Here is a 14,476-nt window from a genome sequence, read left to right on the forward strand (position 1 = left end):
CCCGACCATCACCAAGACTGGGCCCAGGATCCCATGGGGGTTGGGCTTGGCCATTTCCCCTCTGTCTACCTGTAGGCATGGAGTGGAATGTGGAGTGAGGCTGGCCATACACTGCAACCTACATCATGATGCATAACCACAAATGTGTCACCTCAGAGCTCTAACCACCCTTACTACCATTTTGCCTAATCTGTTCCTGGTGCTGGAGCCCTAAGCCTGGTGGGCAACTCAAGTACTTCCCTTAACAGGTCTATCTGGAGCACCTGCGGGCGTATGTTGATTCCGGAAGACCAGAGTTTTTCATCCTTGGGCCTGGGAACTCTCATTACCTCATCTCCAAACTCAACCCAGAGCTCCTCCTTCACAGAGAGCACTGGCCAGGCCCCTCCCAGCACAGGCATGGGCTGTCAGTTTGGATTTCCAGACACCCTCTGCTAGAAGGGAGCTCTGGGGCTCACCAGGGGCCGTGGGATGGGCTTCTGGGGCTTCTTGGAGCCCAGCTTCTTCATGGCGTTGTAGTACTTCTTCTGCTCCTCTGTCATGAAGATGTCCTGACCCCCTAAGTGCAGAGAGACAGAATAATACACACCACTGTTATCGCCCCCAGAATGCAGCCTTTAGTGCTCTCTGAGGCCAGACCCCAGACAGAGATGAAGGCTGCAATCAGGGGGCAAAAGTTGTTGTTGGTGCTAAAGGCCAAGACTGAGCTCCTGGTCAGGCACGGAGGCTGTGACTAGTGGTGCTTCAGTCACGAGGCCAGGGGACCGATGCGAAGTCTAAGGTTCACCACTACCGCAGAAACACCTGAGCCCCACTTATCTTTTTTTTCTGTTGGTTGAAGTTGTCAATGATGACCCCAACGAAGAGATTGAGTGTGAAGAAGCCGCCGAAAATGATGAAGATGACAAAGTACAAGTACATGTACACGTTGTCCTCCCACTTGGGCTGCAAGGAAACCTGTGAGCAGACAAGTGGGGGCACGGGGATGAGGGGGCATCTTAGCTTGTGTTCACCCCCAAAGAACCCTGAGACAAGGACCAGAGTGCAGGTGGCTTATTTGGGAGGTGATCCCAAGAAGCAGAAGTGAGGGAGGGAGAGGTAGGAACAGGATAAAGGCAGTGCCATCACCACGGGTAACAGGCACTCCATCCTCTAAGGACCGTGGAACACACCTCAGTATCTCACCTCCAAGGGACGGGGAAGTGAGAGCTTTTATCTACAGAGCCCAGAGCTTATCTGTGGGGGTCGTCTCTGTGGATTCGCAGTCCTCCGCCCTTGGGGGAGAAGCTGCTGAGCCAGCTCTGAGGCATTGACGAAAATCAAATCTCAAACAGAATCAGAAACAGAACACGAGAGTGAACTTAGAGGTGGGTTGAGGGGGTATGGGCAGGGCATCAGCAGTGTCTTCTGCCCCAGCAGGAAATGGCCTTTGCCCAACAGCACCCATCTCCTCCACCTGGCTGCTGTGATGGTACCCAAAATTCCATTGTTCTAGCCAGTCACTGCCCTTCCCCCCACCTCTGCCCAGGGAGTGCCCTCATGTACAGTTCTTCAGAGGTTATCTGATAATTTCCTCAATAGTGAACAGAGGAGGAACTTGAAGCCTAGAAGACTAGGTCAGCTTAAATATCCAACGGAGGGCCAGCTGGACACTGCTCCAGGGGTGGGAGGATACTGCCAGACTGCTGGGTGATCACCTCTTCCAGTACCAAGGCCACTTTTACCCCATTTCAAATAGACTAACGTGGGCGGGATGCGTGGAGGGGGAGGCAGTAAGCAGCACGAGCTGAAACTCACCTCCCGGGAATCGACAGCCGCATACATGATGTCCATCCAGCCTTTAAAGGTTGCCTGGAAACAAGGAGCAGAGGCCACTCAATATCCACCCATCCATCTACATTGGCCTCTGTTTTGATTCACTTATTTGTCTGTTTTTCTCATAGAGCACTGGCCTCCCTGGGGCCAGTTCCGACATGTCTCTGATTTCAGTGCCTGGCACATCATAGCTACTTAGGGACTAGGTGTTGAACGAATGCTTGGACAAATGGTAGAATGCAGGAAGTTGTGGGTAACTGCACGCCAAATGTATAAGCAATAGCATCAACACTGAATGAACAAGTGGATGAAGTCAAGGGGTGAATGAATGGAAGCATGAATATTCCTGGCTGTCATCATCACCAGCATCATCTGTCATTACAGTAGACCTGGAACATAGTTTATTACCCTCTGGGAGATGATTTGCAATAGAAGACTGTTCGGTCGATGTGGCTATACCAGGTCTGTTTTGTACAAGTAGTGAATTCTAAGTCATCCCCTGATATAGTCCCATGGCAGCCCCATTCCTTTATTCTATTAGCCCACGTTGATCTAATTGCACCACTGTGAGATCACACTCACTGGTAAGGCCCTCTAGCCTCACAGTGCAGTCTGTAGGAACAGGGAATAATCTCAGTTCACCCTGAGTGCTACCCCTTGCAGAGTCTCCACATAACATCTTCTGAGAGACCCCAGTCCCTCCACTTTATCTAGCAGCCAAAGGAAGAGACATGGCTGATCTCAGGACTCACCACCTGCAGTAGTGCGAGGTAGCCCATGGCAACATGATCAAAGTTGACCTTCACGTTGACCCAAAATAAGCTTCCAGTGTGGTTTTGACGTTCACAGTCAGACATGTTATTCACAGTAGTCCAAGGCACAAGAAGAAAGCCTTCACTGGTCTTGTTGATGCATTTCTGAAACTTCCCTGCGAAGAGGTTCACGCCCATGATGCTGAAGATGAGCCAGAAGATGAGGCAGACGAGGAGGACGTTTATGATGGATGGGATGGCGCCCACCAGGGCATCGACCACCACCTGCGGGGAAAGGCAAAAAGACCTGGAACCCCACCAATGCCCCACCCTCCTTGCCAGATCCCAGTTCTTTCTATACTCATTCAGGCTGCTTCATGAGGCAGTGGCCTTTGGAAGCAAGAGAAGTGGGTTAATTAGAGCCATAATTCAGACTCAGAAGACAGAGACACTGGGCAGCTGAAGATGAGTTTATAGCTTCTCTCTAAAGTTCATTCAAGGCAGGTTTTAGTGTCTCTCCTTAGAATTGAGGAGATGGACACATTTACGAGTATGTACATGCTCATTTAGGGGTACAAGTGTGTGTTTTGTACTTGCACATATAGACTTCCAGAACTTCGCTTTATTTTATACACTATATGTTTATAAAATATAGTTTATAGTTCAAGAATCAGTGAAAACCCAAATCCATATTCACAAACTTGCATATTTGTAAATTAGTGACCTGGAGATAAAATAAACATCAAAGCATTTCAATCATAAGCTCCTAGCGTTTGTAAAGATACAAGTTAATTTTAAAAGTCCATTTTGTTTTGAAGGCATGATGTTTTCTTTGAGGCAATGGTGGAGGAAGAAAGCAAACCTTGCTTTCTGTACCAGAAAACTTTCATAATTATGTGGAAGGGGAGGGTGGGAAATGAGCAGTCCCTCATCCCCCCCATAAGACAAGGGCCATTCCATCCTTAGGAAGACAGTGAGGGCAAGATGGAGGCTGAAAGCCAGGGATGAGGAGAGGAATGGATGAAAGGAGAGAATCCATAGCACCCCATAACTGCTCTGGGTTGGAGAGAAGATGCATTCCAGTGAGTGGTGGCCGAGCTGCTGAGCTGCTGGTGTCACTGCATTTAAATGGAGTGTCAGAGGCAAGGCTCTTTTGTCATGGAAAGATGAAGAGCTTGGGACCTTCAGGAGATTTTGGCAATAAGGACAAAAGGCAGGGTGGGGAGATTGAGGTAAGAGATGCTTGTGAAGCTGTGAGTCCTGGTAGATGTGATGTTTGAGGTGAGAAGGGAAGAGGGCTTACAGAGGGATCTGAAGGAGAACCAGGAGAATTAGAATACTGCAGCACCACCAACATGACCGCAGAAAGTGGGGACCCTGAGCCAACCTGTGGGGGTGGGGCCCAGAGCTCAGGGTCAGTGGTATGGAGGGTATAAAGTGGGGATGGGTACCAAATGCTGCAGACCAGAGCAGTTAGGAGATAGGCCTTACCCGCATGCCTTCAAATCGAGATAGAGCCCGCAGTGGCCGTAGGGCACGGAGGGTCCGAAGGGCTTTGATGGATGCCATATCAGAATAGTGCAGCACCTTCGCTATAAGGCTTGTCAGTGAGATCTGAGTGCAGGCAGAGAGCAAAAGCATCATCTTAGGGTTCCAGAAAGTTGGCCCTGGTGGAAGGGGACAGGAAATCCCTCCCACTCCCTATTCTCTTGGAGCCATCATCCTGGTTCCCACATTATTCTGAGCTCCAACCAGAGGTATAGTGAGAGTTCAATCTCTTCTCTTTCATTAAAGATTTCATTCATTATTTACCTGAACTTTTGGCCAAGAAAATCTCAGTCTCCCACATCGCCACCCCCAGTATGTGGGTGATCAAGCTCCCAGTGTAGTAAATCAGCCTTCCCTTTCCTCTCAAGGGGCACCAGTCAGGTCCCAACCACCTTTAAAATTTGATTGACTTTCAGAGACTTGGAGAGATGCTGGCCCTCTATGGGGGTTATGCTGAAAGACTGTCTTGAGGAATATAGTGAGTCTCAATTGTATGTGTTCAGAAAAGTGGGGAGGAAAGAGTCCTGGGTTGCGTGGGGTCTAGTTCCTTCTCAACCCTGATTTTTTTAGGACCTTGGGTCAGTGCCTTGCTAGTGCAAGTTGTACTTTCACCCTTTGTAAAAATGAAGAGTCATACTAAGAGAACTCTGAGACCCTCACATCTCTGCAGTTCTTCAGGAAGGGTGACTGGCGTGGGGCCAGGAAATTCAGGTTTGACAGACAGCCGAGATATAATGACTGAGCTGTGAGTCCCTGTTGGTCGGTTAGTTTGCATTTCTTTAAGTGTTGGACCAAGAACTGCAAAAGACACAAACTGACATGGAAAAATGGTCACACCTTCCAGGAACTTTGAAGGTGCCAGGGAGAAACCCTATGCATTGGCTTGAGCTTGTCAGAGACTGTGACCCAATCCTGGGAGACCCCAACTTCACCATGACTGCTAGGCTGAATTCAGGCTCAGCTTATCTTGACAGCTAGGTGGGGATGTCAGAAAGGGAAGGGTTTACACTTGGGTGCTAGAGCCCCAAACAATGCCTGTTCTCTGAATGGTAGCTTATTCCACCAAGACAAAAAACTGGAATGGAAAGGAACCCCTTCCTCCATCCAGGCAAGGCTCCAGACACCAGCAGGTGGCACCCAGCTGCCTGGCTAACTGAGAGCAGGAGGTTTGGGGCCAGTTCCATGCTGGACCCTGTTCAGTCTTTTGCTCAGCCCCTGGGAGGGCTGCCTCATGTGCAAAATCTGCAGTTGGGTCAATCAGGAGCTGGAGACTCTCCAACAAGGCCCTCCCATCCAAGCCCAGCTCCATTCCCACTGCTCAGGCCACAAGCCTCCCAACCTGTCTCTAGGCTCCAGTATTGCATCCATCCCATCCATTCTCTGCTGCAAATTTGATTATGATCATGTTTCTCTCTTATTCCCAACCTTCACTGATGCTTTATCATCTCAGTATAAGCTCTGGACTCCTCAGCCTGTATCATATAGCCACAGCCTGCTTTTCCAGTCATATTTCACCCACATATCTTATCCAGATCAAATTGTTCCCTAAATGTACCTGCGTCTGTGCCTTTGCCCAGGGTCATTCTTTAATTAAGATTGGCCACCCCCAGTCGTTTTTGCACCTTGTTGCTCCTGCTCATTTTAAGCACTGTATCTAACGCCACCTCTTATATGAAGCCTGCCCAGCTACCCCACCTCCAGAGTGGAAGCAGATTCATGTTTCTGTGTCCCTAAGACACTAATTGTTTCTAGCAGTGCTCACCACATCCTCCCTCATCATATGTTTATTTCTCTCTCTGTATCCTATCTGCTGGAAGATTTAAATATAAACTCCTGGAGATGGGGAATTTTTATTTCTTGGTTTCTATCTCTCCCAGAGCACTTTGTAAAACAATCCTATATGCAGTAGTTATTCAAATAAATAAACGTGATAAATTGAAAAAAGATAGAAGCATGTTGGGATGGATGGATGGAAGAAAGGAAACAGAAGGAAGAAATTTTGATGGAAAGTTGAATGATGGTTGGAATCAAGAATGGATTAAATGATACAAAGATGGATATGATAGATAGTCGAAAGGAAGGATGGAGGAAAGAAAGGAAGAAGAAAGGACAAAATATAAAAGCATGATAGTAGATGAATGGGATGGATAAACTGGGGAAGGATGGATGGCTGGGTAAAATGATGGATGAATGAAAAGGTAGAGAAATGGATAGAGGAATGGAAGAGATTAGAGAGTGAATGGAAGGTTGACTGGATGGAAGAATGGATGGGTGGATGGATGAACGGAAGAAAAAGGGATGAATGAACAGATGGGTGGAAGAAAGGAAGGATAGATGGATGAGTTAAAGGAAGAACAGAAAGATAAAAATGAGTGAATAGAAGGATACTTGGGTGGAAGGTGCTTGAATGAATGAATAGAAGGTTAGATGATTGGGTAGTTTGACAGAAAGACAAATCAAAGGATAGAAAGATAGATGGGTTAAGGACAAATTGATAGACGGATGGCAGGAAGTTAGGATGAATAGATGGGCAACAGGGAAGAGGGGAAGAAGGATAAGAATAGATGGAGGGAGGGAGAGGACTGACAGGATAAATAGAAGAAGTAAACATGAATGGATGTTTGGAAGGAAGGAGAAAAGAAGGGTGAATGGGTGGATAGATGGAAGGAGGGATGAATTGTCAGAAGGAAAAATTAGCAGCTGGATGGATGAGTGGGTGACCATTTCAGGTGATCAGGACTGAGACTAGTGAGACTTAGGAGTGACTGCCCCTAACAAGGGTGGGTAGCTGGAATAAAATTTTCCTTTCATTTATGAATAATTATATGATATATACAAAATTATCACCTGTGACTCAGATTGCAGGCCTCACAGCTAATCCCTGTGGTACAGTGGCCTGATGCTGCTAGCACATTGGTATCAAGAAAGAGGAGAACTGGGTGCACAGACCTGCTGTGGAGGACCTGCCAACACAGGAGGCTGGACAGAATGTTCTGAACTGGATCCCATCCAGCTTCAGGAGGCAAGCACCAAATACAGATACATTTCTTAACACCTCTGATGTGCAGACCTTGGCACCAGCGACTGTGGGAGTGTGGGAAGCAGAGACAAACATAGCACGTGCCTCCCCCTGCCTTTGGGGACCCTCAGATGTGCAGCAGTGAGCAAATAGCTCAGGCAGCCAACCTGCAAAGCCAAGACTGCAAGGGCCTGGACAGGTAGAGGACTGTATGGTTAAGAGGAAGAGGAGCTCACTCCAGGCTTTGGGGACCGGGAGGGCTCTTAGGAGACTTTATTGAGGACAGTCTCCTCACAGCCTTGGGGCATCTCAAGTTTAATGTGTGGGAGGTAAATCCCCGAATGCAGGGCTAGTGGCCACATGTTCATCTGAATACATGAGCTCCAGCTCATCACCTCTCCAAAGGGATCTTTTGCCCCTTTTAGTGCCACTGGGGAGACACCAGTGGTTTAAGCTCAGTGGTTCTCAATCCTATCTGCATGTTGGACATGCCCAGGAGTTTTCACAAAATACTGATGTCTGGACTCCACCCAGGACCAGTAAGACCCGAATCTCTAGGAAGAGTAGTGTTTGTTCACTGTGTTCTTAAGAGCTCGCCAAGTGATTCTAAAGTGCGGCCAGTGCTGGGGACCATTGAGTCAGCAGGAGGGCAGGTTCTCTGTGCTGGGCAGTCCTCAGAATCCCTGCCAGTGGATGCAAGGTCATGTGCCACCTTGCTCTGGCTATAAAATACAGAGGGTAGTAAGTGGTCTTTCTGGATGGAGACCTAGGAACTGAAGACTCACCTAAGTGTCACTGCTTTGTTGGAATCATGTACTGCCTGGATCCTACGTGGACCACAGGTATATAGGGCTATTCTCAGACCCCTTGCTAAGAGTTCTCTTTGGAGTCACCCTTGAAGGCCATGCCTTCGAGCTCCCTTTGCACTAGCTGCAGCTCTCAGCCAAAGGAAAGGACCCCAAACCCCACAAGGGCCCACTGGGACACTCACGTTCACGATGAGGAAGTCCAGCCAGCACCAGGCATTGGTGAAGTACTTTTTAAAGCCATAGGCCACCCATTTGAGCAGCATCTCAAACACAAAGATAAACGTGAACACCCTGTCGGTGTATTCCAGCAAGGCCTTCACCTTGGGCTTCTGATCAAGGTAAAAATCTTCAAAGGCCTGGAAGGAAAGGAGCAAAATGGTAGGCAGCCTAGACGCACAGCACTGGGGCCCAGGGACAGAGAAGGATCCAGTCAGCCCTGCCCGCAGCCCTGAGAGAGCTTTGGTAACCAGCTTGCCTGCATCATTTTGTTTTCTCTGCTCTGGGGAGGTAGGGTGGGGTAGTGGAGGAGGCCCTGCAAGATACAAACCAGGACTTCCTCGGAGCCAGTAGGGACACACAGCCCTGCTTATACTTTGCAGGGGAGCCAAACACAAGTGAGAAAGGAAACCTTCTCAAATTGGAATCTGGAAGTGAACCAAAGGGATTGCTAACAGTGACTTGGTTTAAAAATAAAAGCAACAAAGGATGTTCGCGAAAATGAAAGTAAGACTCGCCCATGAACTCTGAAAAAGAATGCTGCATTTCACTGGTAATCAAGGAAATCCAAATGAAGAGAAGATGCCATTTCTCTTTTATCAGACTGATGAAGAGGAAAAGGCACGGGTGGGAGTAGATGGGGATGGGGGAACCCCACAGTCAGTTTGGCTGTGGGGAAGCAGCTACTCTCATATACAGCTGGGCGGAGTGAAAACTGGTTCAGTTTTTTGGGACCCCAACTTGGTAACACGACTCAAAGGTTTCAGAAACCCAGCAATGCTGCCTTCAAGAGTATATCCTAAATACACCAGATGTTGTTGGTGTCCCACCCAGATCCTGTTTAAGGGGCCAGTGCGACCATCCCCAGCTGCTGTGAACATTGGTTGCTAAAGGCTGGTGAGTTCCCCCGTTGCCTGAGGACATGTCCCTGGGCTTAAGAGACTGTATCTCTGCTCTGGGGGCAGCTGCAGCCAGTGTCTGACCATCCCTTTGCCTCAAGGTGGGACAGTTCTGTGATGCCCTTTATGCTTCAGAGTTCCCGTGGGATCAGACTGAGGCTGGGCTTCATGGGAACCCATGTCTTTTTCCAGCTCCTTTCCCTGTGCTTTCCTACTTCCTTCACTTGCTCCAGCTCAGAGCATGCCCGCCACAAGCTGCACAAGAATTCCTGCTTCCAGTTCTACTTCTAAGGCTGGACCTAAGACAGGAAACAAGCCAACGTTTCCAAAGGAGTGTACATAGGATATTCAATGCCTTGTAGGAGAGCATGGGGGTTAGTCACACTGCAGCCATTTAATGAGGTAAGAGGACCATATTATTGAGAAAATTTACTGAGAAATTACAGAATGCACAAACGTGGCTTCCATTTTGTAACATTTATATACTACATGCATAAGAAAGATGGGAAGGAAGTGCACCAAAATGTTTTCAAAGTAAGATTCTCTTTGAGTGATAGGAAAATGGGTGATATTTTTTCTTTGCATTTTCCCATAATTTCCAAAGTCTTTTTTTTTTTTTTTTTTTTGCTCATTACTTTGTCAGATAAAAACTCATGCTATTTTTTTTAGACATACTCAAAGTAAAAGCATAAGGAAGACTAAATTTGGTGCCCGCCAGTTCAGGCCCTTGGGGAAGGAGATGGGGAGGGGAGGGAGAGCACTGGGGCGGGGCCCGTGGCTGGTGCAGGATGTGAGCTCCCTGCCGGGAGTGTGGTGGAGCAGCTGGGGTGAGTGGAGAAGGGGAGGAGAGAGAGAAGGGAAGGAAACGATGAAGAAAGCACCTAGTCCTCATCAAATAATGGAGATTATCATTTTCAGGATAGAGGGACGTGCAGGTGTGGCAAATGCACTGCTTAGCCTCCCCTTGACCTTCAGTGTGGCCTCTGCACTCAGGACTGTGCTGAGACTGCTATGGGGGGGGGTGTCACCACCCTGTGCTGGGACAGTGGGCACCCTCAGATGCTGCCACCCTTCTCCAAGAGGGCAGGCCAGCTTTCTCTGTGAGGCTCTTCTCCTTCGGCTCTGTGCCCTCGCTGGCCTAGCTTTCCTTCCACCTCTCAGATCAGACCTTCTCATCTGCCTTCGCTCCTCCCTAAAGCTGAGACAACACCCTGAGCAGTTTGGGCTCCCTTCCTGGAAACGTGGCATTTAAGTGGGTGCCCAGATGGCCAGTAAATTGTTTTAAGGGAGCAAATGACACCCGGGGAGCAAGACAAGTGGAAACACTGGGACCACAAATCAAGGGGGGGGGTGCTAGTCGTCCCTTTAATGAATGACCTGGGAGCCTGGGTGGGTCCCTCCACGTCTTTGGCCTGTGACATTCTCATCCATAAAATGTAGACAGCTGAGGATGACAGGTCCCCTTCTGAGTCTACGTCTACCTTGGTTCATTAGGAAGATTCGTTGAGATTGCGTAGTGAGCCTACACCATGGTGCAGAGAGAAACATCCTTCCTTGTCCTACAAAGCTTGGCATCCAGCAAGGAAGTGTCTCTTAACTCAGAATCTCCAGGACTGTAATGCCTTGTTAGTCAAAGTGTGGCTGTGGACCGGAGTCAGCACCACATAGGAGCTTGGTGGAGGTGCAAATTCTCAGGCCCCGCCCCAGATCTACTGAATCAGAATCTGCATTTTTAACAAGTTCCCCGGGTGATTAAATTTTGAGAAGTGCTGTTGTAATGATTTGCCATGAGCTTCAAGGGAGTGATAGCGGTACTTGCAAGTGGCTTGATAGGGCAGGGAAGGATGGTCCTCTTTGTACTGGGCCCTCAGAAAAGGGCAGTGTCTTGAGAGGTCAGAAGGTGGAAAATCAGGGATTTGGGGATCAAATGAGGGCAAAGCTAGGTCTCACTACTTGAACAAGTCCCATAAACCCTTTGAGTGTCAGTTTTCCCATCTATAAAGTGGGATGTATACACTCACTGCTTGAAATCCATGCAGCCAGATGTAGCAGGCTATGACAGGGGCACCTCAAACACCTATCATGCCCTCCTGCTAAGAGGAGCCCTCGTGCTGGGCTACAGCTCGCCTTCCAGGCACAGGCTGGGGACTTTCAGCCCAGGAGCCAGGGGAGCCCAGTGCTGCAGCTCCAGGGTCTTTGGATGGTGGGAGACCCCACCTGGAGGGCTTTGGGGCAGGGACCCTGCCTCCCCTTACCAGCGCTCCACTGCTGAGCAGAATCATGAAGATGATGAAGCTCTCAAACCAGCTGTGCTCCACGATGCGGTAGCAGGTCTTGCGCACCTGCCAGCCCATGGCCCATGGGAACTTGGAGCTGTTCACTCTGCAGCAGGGACAGTGACGCATGCAGCCTGTGGGGAGAGGGGACTGATGGTGAGTGATGTCCTACTGGTAAAGGAGGTAAGTTTTGGCTCCAGCCCTGCAGGGAAACTACTCTGCTGGGAAATCCACTTGCTGCTCTTTTGGAAAAGAATTCTTTCCTGGAATATGAGCGAAGCGGGTCCCTTTCAGGCAGCCTCTCCACCCTGCTCTTCAGGTGTCCCTCTCCACCACTGGTCTTGCCCACGTTCACCTCCCCCCAAGCATCTTCCTCCCTGCAGGTGACAGCATGGTCCTTATCCTTACCCCACCCTCTCTGGAAGCTTGATAGGACATGGAGCCTGGGCCTGGGGGGTCTAAGAGGCTGTGCCCTGAGCCTGTGCTGAACTGGGGCTCCCCGTGTGGCTGGGATGGGGCCTGGGGGTAACCCAGGCCAGGGTCATGTGAAAGTAGAACGTAATGAAGTGGTTGGTTGGTTGGTTGGTTGGTTTAATTATTTAGGCCACAATTACTTCCATAGTATGAAGTCTATGTTCATTTATTGCACAAATATCTATTGAGGATATAATGGGCCTCACTGTTCTAAACACTGAGGAAAAAGAAGCGTAAGACGCAGGTTCTGCCTTTAAGAGTCACACAGGAGATGGAGGGACACAGATGCATTATGGCCCTTCTCTGGGTCCTTTTATGTCCCAAATTGAACGTTTATGGTGGTGGCTACCTTTTCCCTTTCAACCTCAAGAGGGCTGCTTTATAGCTCAGTGGGGTGTTTTCGAGGGTGCGGAGGAAGGCAGAGCATCTGTTTGCCATGTCTGGCGTGGCATGAGATGCAGATCCCACTGCTCGGCTGCTGAGAGTCTGGCATTTGTGTTTGATGCTGGGCCCTCAAGACTGGGAGAGAGGAGCAAGGGGCACTACTTGTCTGTCTCCCGTGCACCCCAGGCCGGCGTGCTAGACACCAAGGCGCCCAGATGAGTGTTGGTTCCGCTGGATTCTGGCCCTAATGAACGTCAAGGGGCTGAGGGCTGTGGCTGCCACTCTACCTTCTGTGAAGCAGTCCTCTGGCTCATCCAGGTCATCTGCCAGCTCGGGGATCTTCCTCAGGATCTCCTCAGGATCCGGGCAGTCCACGGTGCTGCCTTCCGAGGAGCTCACGTCGTCCACTCCCTGCAGGGCAGAAGCCCTGGCAGTGAACCCAGCTCTCTGAGTCGCCCAGTGAATCCGCCCACGATCACCGCAGGTCCGACTGGCCCAGAGCTCTAAGATGCCCCAAGATGTGGCAAGAGCCCCTTGGGGCTGGACCCACCACAGTGTCCCTTTTGTTGTGGTACCTCACCAGCTGAGCCCCAGAACAGCGATGCTCTCTGTGGAGCCCCAGAGGTTCAGCCGTGCGAGGCTTTAAACCTCCAGGCCCCTGATGGAGGGCTGGCGATGGTCCGAGACACCGTAATTACACCCATAAAGACTCTCAGCCTTCGCTGGGCTTGAATATTTAATCACGGAGCAATGCTGCAAGGGCCCTGCTGCCCTCCTGGCAGCTTCAGCCCTATAATGTCTCCAGATGAATTCAATTAGGAGCTGAAGCTGCGCTCATATTCGTAAACCTGATCGCTTGGCTAATGGACCCAGATGGTGGGGTGGGTCCCCATCTGTCACTGTCAGACCCCTCCCTGCCTGGCCAGGGTCATGGACAAAACAAAAACAAAAACAATACCCAGCAGTCGTGTACAGAAAACACAGAGTAGAGAAAACTAGCCCGGGGAGTCCTTAGAATGTTCAGCAGGATTATGTTGTCCACGTGTAGAAGATGGCAACCCTCACCCAGTTGGAATCAAGAGGCTGGTGTTCACCCAGGGCCCTCAAATCTCTTCTCATCCCACTCTCTTCTCTCACCCTGCTGGGTCAGCCTTGCCCAGGGGCACACAGCCAGTGGCTGGCACTCCTCGAGTTGGTGGGCTTGATAACTTTGGGATGAATTATGTCTTCCTTATCTTTGCCTCCCCGGTGCCTGTCACCATCGGTACTCAGTGGCTAGGTGTCAAGTTAAATTCTTGAATTTAATACAGTGCTATTACAGATGCTAAATCTTTAGATATGCCTCTTTCAATGTAGCTTGTTTTCTTTAAAGCTTTGTAATGAAACCACCAAGTTTATTTTTACCTCTTATAAGATCTTCCTGCTCAGTCTATGTAAGGCCTGTCAGTACACCACTCAGTACAGACAGCCTCTCCCCAGCACCAGTCTGGTTTTGGTCAGAGAAGACAGTGTGGACAAAAGAAAGCGGGGGTGGGAGGTGGCGGGCGTGGGGGTGGTCACGGGGAAGACGTCCTCACCCACAGCAACTCCGACTTTTATCTGCTGGCTCTGAAAGATACTTAACTTTCTCTGTGCATTGTCTTTTGTTTCCTTTTTTCTTGGCTGTCATTTTCTGGGCACTTATTCCATTTCAGACAGGAGCTAAACATTTGACAAGCAGCATCTCATGGAAACTTCCAAAGAATCCTACCAAGTAGCCGTTACCACTCAGCTTCCCAGATGGAGACAGGGAGGCTCAGAGAGGTTGAGGAACTGGTCCTCGACCCCCCAGTCTATGGAGTCTCATTCTTCCCAGTGAAATCATGCCAATCAGCCCAGAGGTTTGGAAGGACTTTAAAAATTCCCAAGACGAGCCATGAGGCTCTGCAGCTGAGTGTAGTCTGGAATACCCCACGCCCACGCCCATCCTTCACCCCCACCATCCCCCTGGTCAGTGTCCGGCAGACTGTTAAACCTCTCCAGGAACCTCACATACCTACCTCTGCAGAGCCCTCAGCAGGAGCCTCGTCTTTCCACTTCTCACCTAGGTATGCAGCCATGTCCTCAGAGGACATTCCAGAACCTGAGCTCCTGGGTGGCAGGTGGTCCTCATATCTCCCGACTTGCTGCAGCTGCTCCTGCCAGCGAGAGAAAGTCCCAGCATGGGTGCCTGGGCCCACCCTCAGCTAACCACTTCCACCTGTGAAGAGATACTGCACAACATCACCTGCCGGAGCGAGGACCT

At 49.7% G+C, this 14,476-nt stretch overlaps 1 protein-coding gene across 1 annotated transcript in view; it reads right to left on the reverse strand.

Annotated features, from left to right (window-relative positions):
- The window catches only part of SCN10A (sodium voltage-gated channel alpha subunit 10), a 72,727-nt gene that overhangs the window by 8,800 nt on the left and 49,451 nt on the right, over positions 1 to 14,476 (reverse strand). Inside the window, exons 17-25 of the mRNA XM_057704608.1 lie at positions 14,232 to 14,369; positions 12,480 to 12,603; positions 11,314 to 11,468; positions 8,126 to 8,299; positions 4,059 to 4,181; positions 2,568 to 2,852; positions 1,798 to 1,851; positions 820 to 957; positions 459 to 563 (exon numbers count right to left, since the gene is read on the reverse strand). Coding sequence (XP_057560591.1) covers positions 459 to 563; positions 820 to 957; positions 1,798 to 1,851; positions 2,568 to 2,852; positions 4,059 to 4,181; positions 8,126 to 8,299; positions 11,314 to 11,468; positions 12,480 to 12,603; positions 14,232 to 14,369 — 1,296 coding nt within the window. The remainder of the gene's footprint in view (positions 1 to 458; positions 564 to 819; positions 958 to 1,797; positions 1,852 to 2,567; positions 2,853 to 4,058; positions 4,182 to 8,125; positions 8,300 to 11,313; positions 11,469 to 12,479; positions 12,604 to 14,231; positions 14,370 to 14,476) is intronic.

The sequence above is a fragment of the Hippopotamus amphibius genome, chromosome 13, assembly GCF_030028045.1.
Source record: "Hippopotamus amphibius kiboko isolate mHipAmp2 chromosome 13, mHipAmp2.hap2, whole genome shotgun sequence".
Lineage (NCBI taxonomy): Eukaryota > Metazoa > Chordata > Mammalia > Artiodactyla > Hippopotamidae > Hippopotamus > Hippopotamus amphibius.